Source organism: Bicyclus anynana, chromosome 21 (genome assembly GCF_947172395.1).
Source record: "Bicyclus anynana chromosome 21, ilBicAnyn1.1, whole genome shotgun sequence".
Classification (NCBI taxonomy): Eukaryota; Metazoa; Arthropoda; class Insecta; order Lepidoptera; family Nymphalidae; genus Bicyclus; species Bicyclus anynana.
This window is the reverse complement of record NC_069103.1, coordinates 2,760,992-2,781,918: the sequence shown is the minus strand read 5'-3', so window position 1 is coordinate 2,781,918 and position 20,927 is coordinate 2,760,992. Positions and strand designations below refer to the sequence as shown.

At 35.6% G+C, this 20,927-nt stretch overlaps 1 protein-coding gene across 1 annotated transcript in view; it reads left to right on the top strand.

Moving 5' to 3' along the window:
- The first annotated feature begins 473 nt into the window (after window positions 1–473).
- Window positions 474–20,927, top strand: part of LOC112046945 (hemicentin-2-like) — a 202,424-nt gene continuing 181,970 nt past the window's right edge. The window contains exons 1-3 of the mRNA XM_052888103.1: window positions 474–630; window positions 12,217–12,448; window positions 17,032–17,213. Of these exons, the coding sequence (XP_052744063.1) occupies window positions 17,096–17,213 (118 nt within the window). The 5' untranslated portion in view covers window positions 474–630; window positions 12,217–12,448; window positions 17,032–17,095. The remainder of the gene's footprint in view (window positions 631–12,216; window positions 12,449–17,031; window positions 17,214–20,927) is intronic.

The following is a 20,927-nucleotide window of genomic DNA, read 5'->3' as shown; positions in this document are numbered from 1 at the left end:
ATCCTCTTGAATGCAATCTCACCTGATGTTAAGTGACAATGCAGTCTAAAAGCAAGTAAGAGCATGGGTGAACAAACTTTTATTTAACAGCAAAGGTCTGGCAACTACAGGCTCTCATTCTATAAAATTACAATATAAATTTCACAATGTCTCCCACAAAAAAGGATATTCGCAAAATCTCTTATACAGCAGTCAAATGAAATTAATTCAGAGATTGATTAACTTAACGTGAAAGTAATTATTTCATCCAAATAAAACAAACGAATCAAGACATTCGCATAACGGATTTGACAAGTTTTAACGAGAACTTTCGCACGGTCAACGCGCTAATTTGGATCGCAGTAATTTATATGTACCTCCAACGCTGAGTTTACCTGGGAAGGGGATGGGGTGGCTCAGCCCACTAAAGGTAGGGTAGGTAGCTCCGTGCATCGCTGATCACGAAGGCTCGAGCCGTCAGTCGGCCGCCGACCGCGGGCGTGAAAGCACGCATGTCAACGATGCATGAATAAACTTAAAATACGCGCGTAAACATTAAAGTGGTCTAGTGATGGGAATGCAGTACTGTTATATCGAACTCATACTAATCACAGTTCGAAATGTATATTAACATATTCGCAGTTGGGATAGGTTAGTGTTGTAATTATCTTGTTAGCACATCACTTGTGGTTTAATGTATTAATGCGGCATAACGTAGCAGGCATGTTGGTACTTGTAAGCTTTTTGATTGCATTGTTATATGGAGGGTGACACAGTGTTTTTTTAAGCCGTGATTTTAAATATGTGACGGTTTTTTTTTTCATCTCGTTAAAGGTTTGATGAGATAAACCGAGCGTGTTAATTGGACACTTGGTTCAGTGTATCAAATTTGATTAAAATCCATTCAGTTCCTGATGTATGTTTCGTATATAATATTATTCGTATATAACATTCATTAAAAAAAAAATCTCAACTCATTTAAGATTGGTATTTAAAATATTATGGATTAACTTTACTGTTTGTTAGTAACAGTAATTATATAAACGGTAGTGTATATGTTTTTTTTTTATTAGAAGACGAAACAATGCTCGATTTTCATCTGATGTTTACTAATTAATACTAAATAAAAGTTAGTGCACTAATTTCAATCAACTAATATTTTTGAATTTTTACTCAAGATCGTACCAAAACGTATCTTTTAAATACTGGGTCACATTTATTAATGAAATTAAAAAATGTAAATACATTATTTATTGATCTCAGCTGTGAGTCAACATCAGGGATATTCTGTTATACAGTAATTTTTTTTTGAATGAATGAATTTTTTTTTTGAATTTTTGATATGATTGTTATTAAAATTTTATTTAGCTAGAGCTATGTAGCATCAGCGTAGCATCGTAGATACTCGTAGATGCTCGTAGACCGCCTTACTACGCTTCTTCGTGCTACGAAGTTGTGCTACGTAATGCTTGTAATTTTTTATCTCTTTTCAAATAGTTATGAAGTTATGGTATTTTCACCAGTTTTAAGAATAATTTTGTAACAAAATTAGGACTAGATCATCATTAGATTGGTGGTATTTATCATTTAATAATAAGTTATATACAAACACATGTTTTTGAAAAATAAACAACCAATATTTTATTAGTAACGAAGAAACACACGTACAGACAGATGCACATGGTAAACTTATATATTTCTTCTGCATGAATCGGGGTAAAAAAATCCAAGCGGGGAATTACTCCTAGGAGTTATAAATAAGACGGTCTCAAATGCACTAGTATTCATTTCTAATAACCTTGTCCCTTTTTGATTAAATCATCTCATATTAATTTAGGCGTGGTTAGGTATCTTTTAAATAGATTTAAAAAAAACTATTTTAACAGCGAATAAGAATTAGAATGCTAATAATAACTTAAGTCTTCACTACAATCTCACCTGATAGTAAGTGATGATACAATCTAAGATGGAAGCGGGCTAACTTATTACGAGTAGGAGTACACACCCATATCGGTTTCTACACGACATCGTGCTGGAACGCTAAATCGCTTGGCGGTACGTCTTTGCCGGTAGGGCAACTAGCCACGGCCGAAGCCTCCCACCATATCTGAACCAATTAAGAAAACCTCAAACAACTCAGCCGGGGATCGAACCCAGGACCTACGTCCTGTAAATCCACCGCGCTCTACGCCACGGAGGCCGTCAGAACTTAAGTCTAACTATAAAGCCAGAATGAGAAGTTACTATTGAATTAGTTATTTCTCTATTGGAGATTTAATTAAGACTCTTCCACATAATAAAGCTCGAGAATCAAAGTAATGTCTCAGATCGGATCACTTTCCCAAAAGCCAATGTAACTCAACGCTACTCTCAAGTAAACCTTTGTATTATTAACGTGCTTCGGCTAGGGCTGCGCCAGAACTTCTACGATATTTATCAATTTAAGAATATTTTTGATGGTCTATTTTTTCAAGCCTCTGAAAACTGAAAAAATAACTACGAGTTTTAACTCGCAGTTAACTTACTAGCTTTTATTATAACTAGCATTTTTAATTATATCGACTTTCATAGATTCAGGTGTGGGTATCTTGTGAATAAATTAAAAAAACTATTTTGACAGCAAATAAGAAGTATAATGCTATTTATAGTTTTATATCAATATAAGAATATTTTTGATGGTGTATTTCTTTAGGCCTCGACTGAATAAGCGACTAGGAACTTTAACTCGCATTGTACAATAATGAGGTTTCGAGGATTGAGAAAGGGATATAATTGTTTAATTTAAGTAGTATACATATATTGATATATCCCTGATATCAATACTATTTCAATAGAAAATACTGAAAAAGATGATACCAAAAACTCTCATTTCTGGCTGAGATTGTTGTGGGCTCTTTTTGGACCTAGAAGCGTTTAAAAACCTGATAACTTTAGGTTATCGTCTTTACTTATCACCATACAAATAAAACATTAAAGTGCTTGTAAAATAAGCCTACTTGAAATGGATTAATTTTGAAATTGAACAAAGCTTTTTTTACATAATAATATTGAGTTGAATATTCAAGGAGAGAGTTTTGACAGCCCTAGCTGAAATGAAATACCTTTATGCGGGGTTTGTGAATACTCAATAATTCCTACTATTCAAACTATTGTAAATATTTCGGAAATTTGACAAAGGTTCGCTTTTCTTGCGCATAATATGGTTGTTACATTAACATTTGATACATTTATGTTAGACAAAGTAATCAAGCTACATTATTGAGTTCATAAATAGTTTTTTTTAAGTTAAGAAAGTTAATAAAGACGAGAATTTTTATTATTGTAAGTATTATATAATGAACTGTCTATTTGATCCAGTAGCTATGTGGATACGGATCAAAAAGTCCTTGGTTTGGTTCCTAATCTACTGTTATGGATTTTAGAAGTTGATGGTGTTATATCAAATTTTAATTATTATCTATTCATGATGAACTTCCGCAAAGTAACGCCTGCTTCTATACAATATTTAAATAAGATATGTCTGGCTATTGTAGGCTCGTTCTAAATCCAAGAAACGATCGAAGCCCGGTACAATACTCTAGTGGAAAGAGGTTAAACGATCCCCAAGCAAATATCGCCGCCATTTTTGTCTTAGTATGCAAAAGTCGGCAGACCGTTTTATTTTCTTTGAAATATCAACTCCATGTTTTTATAATTCCCAATGGACGTTGCCATTTATTGGCTTCTTCTTGGGAATTTTCGTATGCGAAAGGAGTTTCTTTTCTACTGAAGAACAATATGAGAAATGGTATTTATTTTACGTTTGTTTTCTTATCTATTGTTCGAATGAGAAAGCAATGAAATGTTTCTTAAAACTGGTGTCTTAAGGCTTCTTAGCTCAGGTACTCTTTGACGTTTGATTTGGTTTTGTTTGCCGCAATGAAATTTTATTCAAGAGCACGCAGCACGTCGGTACGATATGGATAAAATTCGAAGCGCAAGCGAGACGCCGAATTATGACTTTCACGTGAGTGAAAAGCACGGAGCGATTGACGCGCGACGCAAATTTTATGACGTGAGCGCCAAAACCATTTTTACCTAATTGCAAGTAAATTAAACAACATAATGAAAAACAAAATGGCCATGTTCAAGATATATACCTTATTTTCTTTACAAAACAAAAATTTAAGAAAATAAGTTTGCTTTTCCTGAGATTGAAAGCAAAATGTGAGCAAAACATGTATTTTTCAAAAAAATAAACTATCGAAAAAAGTTTTACAAATTGTATAGTCATAACGAAGCTAACACTTTGAATATCATTTACCCAAATATCAGGCTCCTAACTTTTCCAGAATCTGAGATCCAGAACCATTTGTAACCACCAAATTACATATTGCACACTCTTAAGTAGAATCTCGTTGCAGTGTGATTATTTGCCTCTTTTATTGGAATCATTTGTTGAGTATAGTGCAAAAAATTCATTTTTTAGGAAAAATTAAAGCATACGTGTGGAGATACGAGTACTACTGCAGCACTTATGCAGGTCACCATGGTTTTTAACTCATTCTTTAACTAAACGGTATTATCTAATCAAAGGTTTAAAAAAAACAGTTTTGCATTTTTAACTGAATGAAAATTTAACTGAAACACAGACCATTTACTGAATAGTTCGACTGTACAGTTAAACTGCAGGTCTATAGCCCGCTTAAAAGATTTTTTTTAAATAATATGTCATAATGTTGCATTGTCTCTTCGAGGCTTCAAATAGTAGCGACTGAGTTCGAAGTTATTACATCAATAGTGTAATGGGTAGGGATCTAACACATGATTTTCAGACCCTTAATCGTTGAGCTATTCTAGACAATTAGCTTAATATAAACAATTCATCACTATCAACCCATATTCGGCTCACTGCTGAAATCGAGTCTCTTCTCAGAATGAGTTGGGTTAGGCCAATGGTTCACCACACTGGCTCAATGCGGATTGGCAGACTTCACACACGCAGAGAATTAAAAAAAATCTCTGGTATGCAGGTTTCCTCATGTTTTTTCTTTTCCGTTTGAGACACGTGATATTTAATTTCTTAATATGCACACAACTGAAAAGTTGGAGGAGCATGCCGTTAACCGGATTCGAACCCACAGCTTTCGGAATCGGAGGCAGAGGCCATATCCAGTGGGCTATCACGTCTCTAATATACGAATAAATAATACCCACCTTAATATTTAAAAAAAAACCATAATTATTTATGGAATAAAATATGCAAGATACTTGGACGTAAGCTCTTTAAGAGAATCAAGTATTTGAACTTATTTTCGCAGAGGCAAAATGTAGAATGAGGTTTTAAAAGTACCTGACAGAAAATATTTAAATTGTAAGCAGTAATTTTTCCACGTTGGTTCCGTGTTAGTTCACGTAGATTTTATGTAACATGATATTAGCCGCATTAGGGTGTCCACGATTTTGTATTTCATCATCAATGTTTTATATTAGTGTCCACAATGACTTTAAAATCATTGCGTTATACTAATAATTTATCAGACTAAAAAAGGAGGGTTTCAATTCGATAGGTCAAGTGATTTTTTATATATTATGTATTAATACTTTTATATATTATGTATTTGTAGGGTTCGATCCCTATAAGACCGATTGGAGTATTTTTATTTGTTTGTAAAGGCTTACTTTCCTGAGAGATCCTGGAGTGATCGAGGGAGAGAGCTCTGAATCTTTTTATTGCATTTTTTCTTAGATTTGAACAGGTGATGAATGAGGCACAGAAGCTATAAAAAATCTCAAACTTATTCTTAGATCTTAGATTGAAGATAAGAGAGCAATGCAAAGACGCCTTACAAAGTGATGGTCTGTTATCACTACATAAATTATGAAACAAATTCTTACCGATGCCTCTGTATGTTAAATTAAACAAATACTATGCGAATAATTGGTATTCACCAATGGTTTTATAAATACATGAAATGGTTGTACATCATGAGCATCTGTAAATTAATGCCTGTTTCACAAAAATATCATTATCAGTTTTTCTATAAAACTCAGATAATTTGACTTGACGAAAGTTGGTTAAATTAATAGTTTTCATTTTACGAGCAGTGCAAATGTGATTGTAGATTATTATCTTTTTTACATGGTCTTCTATGATATATTTTAGTGTGGGCATCCATGGTCACCCTACGTTCTAGTTACGTGTCCTATGATTTTCGTCGTAATGAGTTTTAGATGACTGTGTTTAATTTTTTTTACCGTAAACAAGTATTTGTAGTCTATTTGGAAAGACAAATTATATGCTACATTTGACTTTTTTATCTGTGATTGCGTGGCTCATTTGTCTATATTACCTTCCATTTTATTTATTTACTAGTGGACGCTCATGACTTTGACATTATTTAACGTAACCCACGAGTTCATTAACTCAAGCAAAGTCGCGGGATAAACTAATTACATATCATCATTTGAACAGCCCATTACATGGCCAGGTTTCGTTATAGGAGAGGGGATATGCAGCTTGTACTCAACATGCTGCACTAATGCGGGTTGGCGGGATTAAAATCTACATCAGATGTTAATTAAAATGATCGACGACGACGATTGAACGTGCTCTCCGAGGCACTGACTCACCTTCCCAACAACTTTTTTTTTGTCGCTGGGAAATGCGTTTACGCACGCCGGTAGGAGTCTGCACAGGCAGATCTGTGCATTCTACGTCTGGGTATGTGGGACTCGCTAAAACATAATACCCACTAAACCCCAGCGAGGCCAACTGCGTCCTAGAAATGTAAAAGGATCGCGAGGGCAGGCACTTTCATATCCCGATCGCCGTTTCATTCAGTGATGTCTATAGTCTGGCAAGATATGCGGGCGACGGGAAGGAATGCGTGGGTGTGAAATCGTGCGTGCGGGGAAGTGACGTCAGTGGTGGGTTTTTCATTCATCGCTACACACCCCCCGGAACGCGCGCAACATCGGGACTGTTACGAACGAAGTTGCCAAGCTTCTTCTTCTTCTGAGTCAACCTTTTACGGTGGAGATAAGGATGTTTATGATGTTTGGTTTAGTGATACAACTACGTTGGTCTCTTTGACACAAACCGACAATTTTTTTAGTTTATATGATATGAATAGTAAAATGTACACTACACAATTCCATTTAATGTATGCGGAATATCATAAAAAGTAATTAACCTAATTAAAAGTTCGTACCGCCGCAACATTGGCGCCTTTTGATTGGCTATTTTCAAAGGTAAAAATATCTGTTATACGTATTTAAAATTATCTTTATAAGTCGCTTTGATGGTTAGGGCGTTTTGCGTGTAATATCATATGTTTTAATATCATTACTTTGTGACCGTTGATATATGAAAACTGAAGATATTTATTTGTTTTTTTAGAAACACAGATACACATAATTATCACATATCTTCATATATATACAAATATTCACGAATTAATTTATAAAAATAATAGTGAAGTATTTTGATAAATTAAAAATATATAATTTAGCAAAAATGTTGTACTAGGTGTGATGGTAGTACAATAATATTTTAGTAGTTTTACAGCTTTTTGAAAAAGAGCTGGCCTGGATAAGCACTAGTTTTTTTTAAAGAATATTTGCCATATTTTTAAATATGACCAATATTCCCATTCCCCTCCAACTAGTCGGGACTGTGCTAGAAGTGGGTACGACAATAGACCGACGGGGCGGGGATCGAACCACCACCCCTTGGTGGTTCGTCCGACCATTCTTATCGTTGAGCTATTGACTCTCATCTTATCGGTGGGCTCTAACTAGTGCCTATCTTATTTTTGTCGCTAAGCAACATTGGTGTGTTTCAGTTTGAATTGCATGGTTATTGGTTACCGATGTATTTATAGGCACAAGAGGCTAATCATGTATGGCTCAGGTTGTTGGACAAAGGGCAGTACTTTGTTGGACGATAACGTTAGGAGCGGGGGGGGGGGTGGTTTGAAACATAGTATTTATATTTGAGTCAACTTTATCTCCGTGAAGTAGTTATGGCTTCATGCTAAGGCGTACAAGTCTATTGTCTACATCGGACGTTTTTAAGTTCAAGGTTAAATTTCACGAAAACACAAACACAACTACCTATAAAACACAAATACCTTTTTGCAGTGGTTTAGTTATTAATAAAGTAAGCTTTTTAATAAAAAATTAACTCACAAGACCAACGACATTTTATTCTATAGACTACATTTACGTATTCATGAAAACGACGCATAAAAGTTGTTCCCAATGGTAAGCGGGGAGCAACTAGTTGACAGGTTTTCATATAATCTTCTGTCAGTTCCGTGAGCCGTGCGAATGACAGTGATCATCTAGACTATGTACCGGAGGTACAATATATGTCGTTGCACAAGACCCTCATTAGATAGTTCCTTTTTTTTATTCTTTACAAGTTAGCCCTTGACTACAACCTCACCTGATGGTAAGTGATGATGCAGTCTAAGATGGAAGCGGGCTAACTTTTTAGGAGGAGGATGAAAATCCACACTCCTTTCGGTTTCGTGGTAGGGTGGTAACTGGCCACGGCCGAAGCCTCCCACCAGCCAGACCTGGACTAATTAAGAAAATCTCAATATGCCCAGCCGGGGATCGAACCCAGGACCTCCGTTTTGTAAATCCACCGACGGCGCCACGGAGGACGTCAAAAAGAATTCCTCATGATTCATAACTAAACAGAAAAACTAGTTTTTCTATTCAAAATATTTCTTTTCAGTGAATATTTAAAGTTATGTATATCAATGGTCTCGCCTTAATTATTATACTCACGGTTCAAAAACGAAATCTCGTGTGAAAGTAATTTTATTCGTGAGGTTGAAAATACACGCGCGAGGTAAAAAATTAAATATTCCACGTTCACCTGATATTTTGATATTTTAAGTATAAATATAATCTTCTTATTTATTCCGCGTTTTGTAAAAATTATACGGACAGCTTTTACGAAATAATAATTATGTCGTTATACCACGAACATTTAAGTTGATTGGTTTATAAATAAAATATTTACTTCCTTCAAAGTGAGTCGCCATCTTTCAATTTTAATTACGTCATATTTAAGTTAATTTCTCATTTTATAAGGTCAAGGTTGAAAATTGCAAGTACCGCTATATAAATATATATATAAAATATAGCGGTATAGTAGCGGTTCAACTAAGAATTTTCAAGATTATCTTAAGTTCCACTGAAAGAAAGAAAATAAATTGATTCAAATGTAAAAGTTACAGACAGTCCCCTACCCTAATGACAGCATGTCTGTCTGTAACCCTTAAAAAGTAAGGGCCACAGCTCAGCATATGCCGTGTACTACATACAAACATACAAGCTATAGTGCAAGCTATAATATAACTGAAAGATAGAGGAAATTATTGAGTATATCACTTATGTATTACATATAAGCTATGTGGAGGATTTGTGTAAAACTGAATCACATGTCGACGAAGTCGCGGGAGTCCGCTAGTATTAGAATAGAATAGAAATAGCACAACACATAACTAAATAATAACCTAAAACTAATACTTTTATATCTTAGAACTATTTAATGCTAATACTGGAAAATGTGTTGTGCCAATAATATTGTTGTGAGTACATCAGAGGGCCTAGTGGCAGTTTGATACTGTTACTATCGCGTTAACGTAAACGCGAATTTCTAAGGAATTGAAACAGCGCCATCTCGTGTCACTACTGTACAACTGTTTTAATTCCATATAAATTCGCGTTTACGTTAACGCTATAGTAACAGTATGAAAATATTGAAAACTCCCATTAAGCACCCAGAGGGCCTAGTGGCAATTTGATACTATTACTATCACGTTAACGTAAACGCGAATTTTTATGGAATTGAAACAGCGCCATCTAGTGGCACTACTGCACACTGTACCCACGACGCTGGTATTCGGTTCTATAATTAGTGTAGTATAGTTATCGCCAAGGTTCAAAACTGCTTGACTAGCTCAATTGACTGATTTGCACTGCCTCATCTGAGCCCCACCTACCCCATTGTGTTCTATGCAATATCATCACGTAAGATCTTTCTTAAAAGCTGTACAGGGCCTGTCTTGTAAACTATATTAACGTTCGGCACTCCGTGCGGGTCGTTGAGCGGCTTTGATGAAGGATTTGCTTCTTGAAAGCTTTTGTTAAATTTTTCCCGGGAAAAATTCCTTTTAAAATAAATAGAAAGTGCCTTCCCGTGAACCGGGCGCGAAGATATTTATCTCCTACGATTTAGATAGGACAAAGACAATGTTAATTATTCTGTACCTGGTAGGTATAGATTTACTATAAAATACATACGTATTTTGATAAAAATAGCTCCAATCGAAACGTTAAAAACTAAAAAAAATAAAAATAAAAATATAAAAATAGTTATATCGGTTCAAATGAAATCTAAGTTTGGTGAAGTCCTTATGAAAGCTGCCTGATTCGTTCGAATGTGTGCTGTTTTTAAGTCATGACAGGCTTAAACACACGAACAATGTATAGATTTGTTTACAAAAGTAATTTAACTTCAGAATTTTGAATATTCGCCAGGGCTCGAACCTGACATCCCTATCCCTGACATCCCTATCCCTGACATCCCTATCCCTGACATTAAGCTATTAATTTCGATATTCACATGATTTGATTAGTCTACTCATTTTCGTTCGTTATCAATAAATAAATAAGTAAATAAATAAACCCATATTCGGCTTACTGCTGAGCTCGAGTCTCTTCTCAGAATAAAAGGGGTTAGTCCAATAGTCCACCACACTGGCACAGTGCGGATTAGCAGACTTCACACATGCAGAGAATTAAAGAAGTTCTCTGGTATGGTTTCCTCACGATTTTTTCCTTCACTGTTAGAGTGATCGATCACACGTGATATTTAATTTCTTAAAATGCACACAACTGAAAAGTTGGAGGTGCATGCCCCGGACCGGGTTCAAACCCACACCCTCCGGAAGCGGAGGCAGAGATCATATCCACTGGGCTATCACGGCTCATTTTAATCATTTTAGTGACATTTTACTAGCTTTAGCTTGTTGTTATAACACAAAAATAACGCCAAGCTGAACGCTAAAAGCATGTTGTAATAAAAATATTTGCAATATCCGTTCTATGCTTAATAGATATATCTTAGGTGTGGAGGAATTGTTGCTGTTATGCATTTACGCCACTTTTTGTAGCCAACGCTTCTTGTTTTCTCGACGGATTATATTTTGCAGTGAGATTTCATTGTAATTGCATGTGCTGACATTTTATTGATTGGTTGCATGGATTTATAAGACTTTGATAATATTTAACTAACTAATTTTTAAGAGACTTTCGCGAAAATTTAGTCAATATTAACTAATCAATACTTATAAATAAAATTGAAGGCTCCTGCCTGTGATTTCAAGGTAACAGTTTCCTAAATTGCTTATAGTTATTTACAGAAACCACAGAACCGATTTTAACGGGACTTTGACTGGTTGATGAGGCGGTCACGGTGTAGTTTTATCCCGAAAAAATCTATGGTCTTCGCGTGATTTTTTATAAAACTGCATTTTCGGTTTTATGCAGCAGCGAAAATGATCCTTAAGACATTTTTAAGCCTAAGCCCGCTGACCCGCATTGAATCGTGGTGAGTATAAGTTCCATATCCCCTCTCCTCTAAGGAGGGAAAACTAGTTCTAGTATGTTATTAAAATAGGCTAGGTAATTTAGACATTGAAGTCGCTCGGCATTTTAAAAAAATCGGATTGCATTGCAACTGGAAAACCTCAGTTTAATACTTGCATTTTGTTATATTATGTTTTTACACTTTCAGTCTCTACTTTTAGTAGCCAAACTTTGATGGTGATAAATTTTACACCAAACAACTTTATTTACTTTATCACCGAGGGGTGGTGGTTCGATCCCCGCCCGGCAGACTATTGTCGTATCCACTCCTAACACAGGAACAAGAATATTTCACATATTATTTAAATATATATAGCTAATATTGTTTTTAAAAAAATATTGTGTATTTTTTTTATAATTGTGGGCTTTCATACCCACAGCGGTAGATCCGTTAAAAGCCCACGCCACAAGCGTGTGCCGCGGCAGACGCTTTGGGAAACGCTGCCTTTTAACACGAGGATCCGGAGTCACGGAATTCCACAGCATTCTTTGTTAATTTTCACAAAAATTCCACCCCAGGTGAAATCCTGGCAATTTACACCATTCTAAATACACGCTCTAACAAGGGTTTGTACTTTGTTTCAGGTGGTCGAGTCTAAAGGGCGCTGAATTATTCATCGGCATATTTAGACCGTGCCCATTACAGGCATACTACGCGTCGCGATTGACACAAAGCCGTGGGCAGAAATGGGTCGGGGTGTTTGGGAACTGGTTTTAAATAAACAAATAGGCTTCCCAGCTTAGTTGTTTACTTACTAGTGTATGTCACGATTTAAGGGAGAAAAAATACTTAGATGTTTAGCGATTGATAAGTAAAGTGAGTAGATACTCGTACGTTTTTGAATAAATAATAGAAAAATATACTTAACACGTACTGATTTTTCTATACTTTCCTCTGGCGTGTTACGAGGTTTTTTGACCTCATACTAAAACTTTGTGTGGTGGGTACGAGGTCCATTGACCTCGTAACTCTTGAAGTCACTAGATGTACGAGGTCAATTGACCTCGTACCGCAGGCAAGTTCGTTGATGACACTCCCATGACATGCGGGCAAAGGACTGCGCGGGTAGTCGTGCTCGCGGAGCAAAGGGAAGGACTGCGCGGGTATGAAGTCGTGCGCGCGGGGCATATCTACCTACCCCCTATCTATCGGGAGTGTTACGAACGAATTTGCCAAGCTATAGCCCCGAAGCCTGTGTTGCTGATTTTATCATATACCTACATTTATACACAACATATAAACTTACACAATGAAAACACATATATGAAAAAACATATATATATATATATATATACTTACACAATGTATAAATACACTCAGAAACCGGAAAACAACCATGGTCATCACACAAATATTATATTTGGAAAAGTACTACCAAAATCAAAATTTACGAGAGCACGGATTATCACTAAAATCTGATAGTGATGATTAGAAAGTCAAATATCATCACACTTGCCAAATTTCATTGAAGGTGTGATCTTAATAAACTCTCCTACCAGTAGAAACGGCTTTTATTTTCTTATTTTTTTTGATAAGAATATCTTTTTATCTTTTTTTTTAAATATGACCAATAATCCCATTTCCCCTTCAGTTACTCGGGAAATATTGAGTTAGGAGTGGGTACGACAATTGACCAACGGGGCGGGGATCGAACCAGCACTGACTGCTGATCCCTTCTTTTGAAGAGGAGAAAGGTTCGACCTTGCTAGTACCATTTTTTTCCTTTTGAGGAACGAAACCATCAAAATTTGCTAGTTAGTAACAGTTTTTGATGACTCGTTACAGATACAAGTTGGGGCAAGGGGTATAAACCCTTGATCGTGATAACTATAAACCTTACCAACAATTTTTTTTTCTTTTTTTTTTATGCAATATAGACTTGTGCTTGACTACAATTAAGCCTGATTGGAAGCATTAATGCGGTCTAAGTTAAAACAAAACCGACAAAAGTTGTCGATGTTACACGATCAACAGAATGTCGAGTATATTGAACAGAACATGCTAAGGATAATAACGATACCCAATACCAATTTAGCAAATTAATTGATGTATATTTGGAAGGATCTAATAAGATTAATAATGCGATATGGTAGAACGAAGGACTACAACTTATTTTTACCTTTCTTAACGAGAGTATCATGTTCGATACAATTATAATAAATGACATCGCCGGGCCTGATGAATTGAGTGCTGCGTGTAAATAATGATATTAAATATAAATGTTATACTACGTTGTATAGTCTTTCTACGTTATGCTAGCCACAAACGGTCAATTATTCTAACGTTTCTGTAGCACCCAAAAAAAAAAAATCAGTCAAAATTCATTTATTTCAAGTAGGCTCAATTTACAAGCACTTTTGACACGTCAGTTGACTATTTGTAGATTCTACCACCGGTTCGGAAGGCAGGTTCTGCTGAGAAGATACCGGCAAGAAACTCAACAGTTCTCAACACTACTCTGCCTTCAACTCCGGAGGGCGTAGGTTCGAAACCGGTCCGGGGCATGCACCCCAACTTTTCAGTTATGTGCATTTTAAGAAATTAAATATTTGAGACACGTCATATTACACTAAAGAAAAACATCGTTAAATTTTTCTTAGTTCTCTATGTGTGTGAAGTCTGAAAATCCACGTTGGTCCAGCGTGGTGGTCTTCATGTTACTTATTATATAAATACTATATTTGAATGATTTTTTGACGTCCGTGAAAAAAAAAAACTCTCGTGCGAATGAATTATTACTCTATATAATTTAACAAAGAGTTCTTTTAACGTTCCTTTATTTTAAAACAAAGGCTTTAGTGCCATCAACTTATTACTACTTAGACAAAGGCAAAAGGCAAAAGCTAAAATTCCGTCTTCCGGGAATAGAAGAACTATAATTGAATCTTGAACGAAAATCTTAAATAGAATGGAACAAATCTTAAAGGCCACTGTAGGTCACATGCCATCGTCTTTAGAGACAAAGATAGAGAGAAAAAGCGAGGAATACGGAGTTAGAACATCGGAACGCTGTTCCAATGCAAGCAGGCTACAATAGCTAGTCACGGTTACCCCAAAAATCAAAATCAAAAATCATTTATTTCAAGCTCAGTTTACAAGCACTTTTGACACGTCAGTTGACTATTTATAAAGATTCTACCACCGGTTAGGAAGGCAGGTTCTGCTGAGAAGAAACCGGCAAGAAACTCAACAGTTGCCCCTTCCGAATGGCCCTCTAAGGTCCGAGTCTCATAGGAGACGCCTGTCTTTATTTCAGCCTTCGGGTCTCATCAGGCAATGCTTATCGGTGTCGTTGTAGTAATCTCGTACGGAGCCAACGGCATTTACTCAACAAGAAAAAAAAAATGCAATAGCTATAGAAATTTCTCTTTCACCTACAAATCATCATGATTAAAACCGGCACCGTAACGTGGTTTTATAGCATAAACACCAACTTTCTAACTTCGGGCTTTTTTTTTATTCTCTACAAGTTAGCCCTTGACTACAATCTCACCTGATGGTAAGTGATGATGCAATCTAAGATGGAAGCGGGCTAACTTGTTAGGAGGAGGACGAAAATCCACACACCTTTCGGTTTCTACACGACATCGTACCGAAACGCTAAATCGCTTGGCGGTACGTCTTTGTCGGTAGGGTGGTAACTAGCCACGGCCACAGCCTCCCACCAGCCAAGGCTGTTTTTCAGAAGCGTATTATAGAAAAAAAAATTTTGATTACTTGGCTCAAATCTACAACCCATCTGTAAACCAAACAAATTAACAACTGGCCCACAAAAACAAACATTCAATAAACACATTACCTTATTAAAACTAATTAGCAGACACAATTGAAACAATCCAAAACAGCTGCGTTTAAGTTCTAACAATTCCGAAATTGTAAAATCAGATAGTTACCCAAAATTAAACGCAAGCTATGAAAGATAATTACCGTTAAAAACTCAAATATTGTAGTTCAATAAATTAAAATAGAATTTGTAAAGTTCAAACCATTTAACAAGTTTAATTAAGGAAGTTTTCAAGATCGAAATAAAACTGTGCTTAACGAACGGTTTAATAACTTTGACCTCCTTTTGAGGAGGTTTTTCGTAAGTGAATTAATTTAGATATGTATTTAATCCTCAATAACTCAGATGTACAGGGGATTGACTTATCGCCGAGAGGTGGTGGTTCTATCCCCGCCCGTTGGTTTATTCGAAATAAAACTGTACTTAACGGACGGTTTAATAACTTTGACCTCCTTTTGAGGAGGTTTTTCGTAAGTGAATTAATTTAGATATGTATTTAATCCTCAATAACTCAGATGTACAGGGGCCGAACTCAACGCCGAGAGGTGGTGGTTCTATCCCCGCCCGTTGGTCTATTGTCGAACTCACTTACAATACAGCCTTTTCCACCCTAATTGGAGGGGAATGGGAAAATATGGGTCATATTTAAAAGATACGGTGAATAGTCTTTAAGAAATCAGTGACATTCGACAACCAATATTAGTAGATTATAATTATATATTTACGACCATTCACCGAGATGGTTACTGAAAAGTATTTTGTATCAAATGGAATATTATGATTATGATGATCAGGACAGATTTTTCAGAAATATTAAATTATTTTAAAGTTCAAAAATTAAAGGTAAATAACCAAAATTAAAAACACACATATACACACACCACGACGTTCCTGAAGGAATACTAAATTATAGTAGATTCTAATGCAAAATACAATTTGAATAGTTTAATAATCTGCTGATACGCAATCTATGTAAATGTAAATTTATATACCTAATAGAAGATAAACGATAACACTATAGAGGTAATAACAATAGACATTCAATACATATTTAATAGGCTCAGTAAAATTAGTGCACGGATATTTAAACATTATATTGGTAATAGATAGGACAAATATTTAGTAATTTCACGTCAAAATTAAAAGAAAATATTTTTTAGTTTAAAATATGTCTTAACTTTGGCTCAGATATTTACTGCATTCTCGGGCTTAGAATAATGTTATACTAGCAATTCAGGTCTTTCAGATCATCAATAAGGCTTGAGTCGGCATGGGAAAAATCACAGATATCAAATACTACGTTCATAGAAATAAATATTTTAAATCCATGATTGAAATAAATAAATAATGTTGGTTAATTTAATTTCAAAAGTACGTAGTTTATAGTTATCAGAAATCTTAAGAATTTTAACTTAAATTAAGCTGCTCCTAGGTACTTGAGACATCAGTCAGTAAAAGTAAATTGTGGTGATATCAAATCTAAAAAAATAAGTCTCGTGGAAAAATTCTACGATCGTTTAAAATATAATACAAGCATCGTCAACAAAGCTATTATATTTATTTTACGCATTGATTAATTTATTAAAAATATACGGTAATTGAAAGTTCCCAATAGCCCCTCTACCCCTAAAAGTGATATCTATAACAGTGATAATGTAATATGAATTATAAATGTGACGATGTGGGGTGTAAGTGGTGAGACGATGGAGGCTGTACTGCGTGGCTGTGTTCTGGTTGTGATGGCGGCAGGCTTCGTCAGCGGCACCGGGGAATGGAGCGAGGATGCTGAGGATCTAGGTAAGTGATTTCTTTTTAATTGATTGGCCCATTGGAGCCGATAATAATTAATATAGTAATTTAAAATAAACTTAGTATAATTTTAACTTTCAGAGACAATTTACAACTACTTAGTAGAAGTAATATAGTAGAAAACATTTTAATTTCAAATTGGTGCCGTTAAATGATAATTTAACTTTTTTAAGTAAAGTTATTTATTACAGTTACATTACTATTTTTAGGAGTGATTTTTTGATACTGACCTGATCGATCGTTTGTCGTCCATCACCCCGAATTAAAAACCTGAATCCGCCACTGGTTCGCAGTATTTTTTATTATGACATTTTCACTGTTCCGTGCAAACATGTATGGAATCCTGATCCCTGTGTACCCAAAACCTTAAGATTCGTAATAAAAAAAACCGCTTCAAGTTTCGCCGAGTTCGTTAGCACAAAGTTGAAGCATCAAGTGCTTCGCCGCGTCGCTACAATAAAATACAATGAAGAAAGAGTACAAAGTTAAACAGCGCACCTGCGAGTGGCGGCACGGAGCTGAATAATAAAAGAACCTCTCGAACATGTCCTCCAAGAATATTACGGGAGATATGAAAACCCCGTTTTTTTTATGAAAAAGGAAAACTTTAAACCGTAATAATTATTATGTCTTGTCTGACATTTATTTAACTTGACAGAAGAAGTAGGCAAAATTTTGAAGTATCGTATAAAAATATATTGCTTTACATAATCATAATTGAAAAAATATAAAAATATAGAGTCACAATGCGGGCGATGGAACGAGCTATGTTAGGTGTATATCTGTGTGATCGAATCAGAAATGAGGAGATCCGCAGAAGAACCAAAGTCACCGACATAGCTTAACGTGGACGTCCATCGGCTGATATGATGATGATGATGATGATGAATGTTAAATGTTGAAATAATATTGTTACACACATACCTAAAATTTTGTCATTTAGGATTTTCATATGTAAAACGTCGAGGAATCCCGAGATAAAAATAGGCTATATGTCTTCTCATCTCCATATTTCCTCCGGGCTGAAAGTTTAAAAAAAATCTTAGAAGAAAGAAATGCTTAGTATTTGGAAGTTCGAACCAAGACTCGAATTTAGGACCTCGTGATCGGAAGCCACATTGGACCAACAAGGCAGCTATTTCATCATAAACAGCCTGTATTCGTCCACTGCTGGACATAGGCCTTTCCGAGAACGCGCCACCACATACGATCCTCCGCTTTCCTCATCCAGTCACTTTCCACTACCTTCTTCATGTCGTCTACAACAATTATCTTCGATCTCCTACGGACTTCCTCGTTCCGGATTTTATTCTTCAGAGTGACTCCTAACATAGACCTCTCCATAGCTCGCAGAGCGACTTTAAATTTGTGGATAAGGCCAATCGGCAGCTATTTATATGTATTGAAATAAATAAAATCTCTGGTCCTGAGAATTACATTACATTTTTTAAAAATAAAGGCACCATCTACATGTTCCTTTAGCAATCCCCTTAAACATAGTTAGCACAGTTGAAACGTTATAAAGACAGCGAGTTACATGGATCTAGTACAATAAAGTGCGAGTTAAAAGTCAAAATGGTACACCTTCAAGCGAGGCGCGCACTGAATAATAAACGATCTGCTCAAAATGTCCTCCAGGATATTGTGGTTACTTAACATTAAATTTTCTTTAAAGTGGAATTTAAACAGGCTGCCTGTTATATTTTGAATGCAGTTAAATGCAAATGCTTCGGGTATTTGCGGTTTTATACTAAAAAGGCAAAGTTAAGCTCTCGTATGGTCTTAAAGTTAATGATGTTTATAATTGGATAGCAGACACCCCGTTGTTTTACCTGCAAAGATACCGTTTAATAGAAAGAAAGAAAGAAAGAAAAGTTTATTCAGAATACACATCATACAAAGAAAAGAGAGAAAAAAAAAACAATAAATTAAATACATTGCAACTTGCATGATGTGATCCTAAAAGGGTCACCACTCAGCATATTGCAGTGTCCGTGGGGACACCGCGCTGATCTTCCGTGGAGCCATTAAGGTGACGTTTGGACGGTATCGAGACGTGCGGAGCGCCTCTAACGAACATCGACAAATATTAAAAGAAGACAGATACGTAAATTAAATACAAAAATATAATAGGAATACGTAAATAAAATATAGCTTATTTTACTTGATGAATATGTAAATTTTAAATATTGAAATAATTTTAAAAATTAGTCAAGTATTTTTTGAGTTAACAAAGGAACTAAAAGTCAAACCTTACTTCTTTATAATATTAAAATATAATACAAGAGCTTTAATAGTTAAAATTTAGAGTAATTGTCGGTGGATATATTTCGAGCTACAGAATACTCGTCGTCGTTATCAACCCATATTCAGCTCACTGCTGAGCTCGAGTCTCCCTTCAGAATCAGAGAGGTTAGGCCAATATTCCACCATGCTGGCCCAATGCGAATTAACAGACATGCAGAGAATTAAGAAAATTCTCTGGTATGCAGGTGTCCTCACGATGTTTTCCTTCACCGTTAGAGACAGGGGATATTTAATTTCTTAAAATGCGGATCATATTGGAACACCCCACTCTCTGGAATCGGAAGCAGAGGTCATATCCACTGAGCTATCACGTTTCTCGTGTATTTAGGAAATTTGATTCAGACACTATTTGATCTCGTTCCACCCTTGCCATCCTACCATAGCACTGTTAGGCGTCGCAGAAATCTGCACCACTACCTTGTCCATTTTAATAAAAAATACAGTGAAAAAGCGTGTAGTACATAATTTTTCTGACTGTATTTAATTGTATTTAAAATAAATAAAATAAAAAAATAAGACGGTAGCAGTCTTTTTAAAGGCGCTACTGTCAGATAAGATCTTGAACTCCACACACACACTCCATAGGGCTCCGTTTAGTGCGAGATCTTAGGTGTGATCCCCCTTCACCCACGCCTAGCTACGTCTCTGACTACGAGTACATATTAAAGTGTCTGAGTTATAAAATAAATACAAAATAATTTTTCGATGCCGAAGTTTCTCAAACTTTAAAGTGGGATGTCATTAAACCGATGCGCACAAGAGCAGCACAAGTTCCGCGCAGCAAGAAACAACAAGCAAGTGGAACAATTTGCATTTTTATTTCGGAAGCTACTATCGGTTTCAAACAGCAAAACTTTGCATTCTCGTTTTAAAACAGAGCAATCTTTGATCGGCCGCCTCGTTGCCTGTTAAGTTGGCTGCACACGATACAATTTAATTCGATGCAACAATAAATTACTACTTTCGTATGTGATGTTTCATATCAGATAAAAATCATCAAATAACCTTGACACAACCTACACCAATGATGTTAGAAGAAAAAAGAGGTAGGTAGGTTATACGCGGACCGCAAGTGGAATGTTAATACTATGCTAATTGGCAAATCTGAGCTCAGTCGCCGCACTGTCATCGCGCCGTTGACAACGCTGCTGAAATAATTTTTGGGTGCCAACAATTTGAGAAACGATACTTATTTGTTAAGAATCAGTAAGGTACATTATAAATTTATAATAACATAAAAGATAAGTCTATTCCAAAATAAAATATGTTTCTGTGCTTAGGCTTGGCTATGTTTATTTGGGAAAATCTGAAATTCGACTATAGCTCAAAAAATCTACAATAAACAGTTGGCGATAATGATATCTAATAATGGCGTAGGTACATTATTTGTAGTAG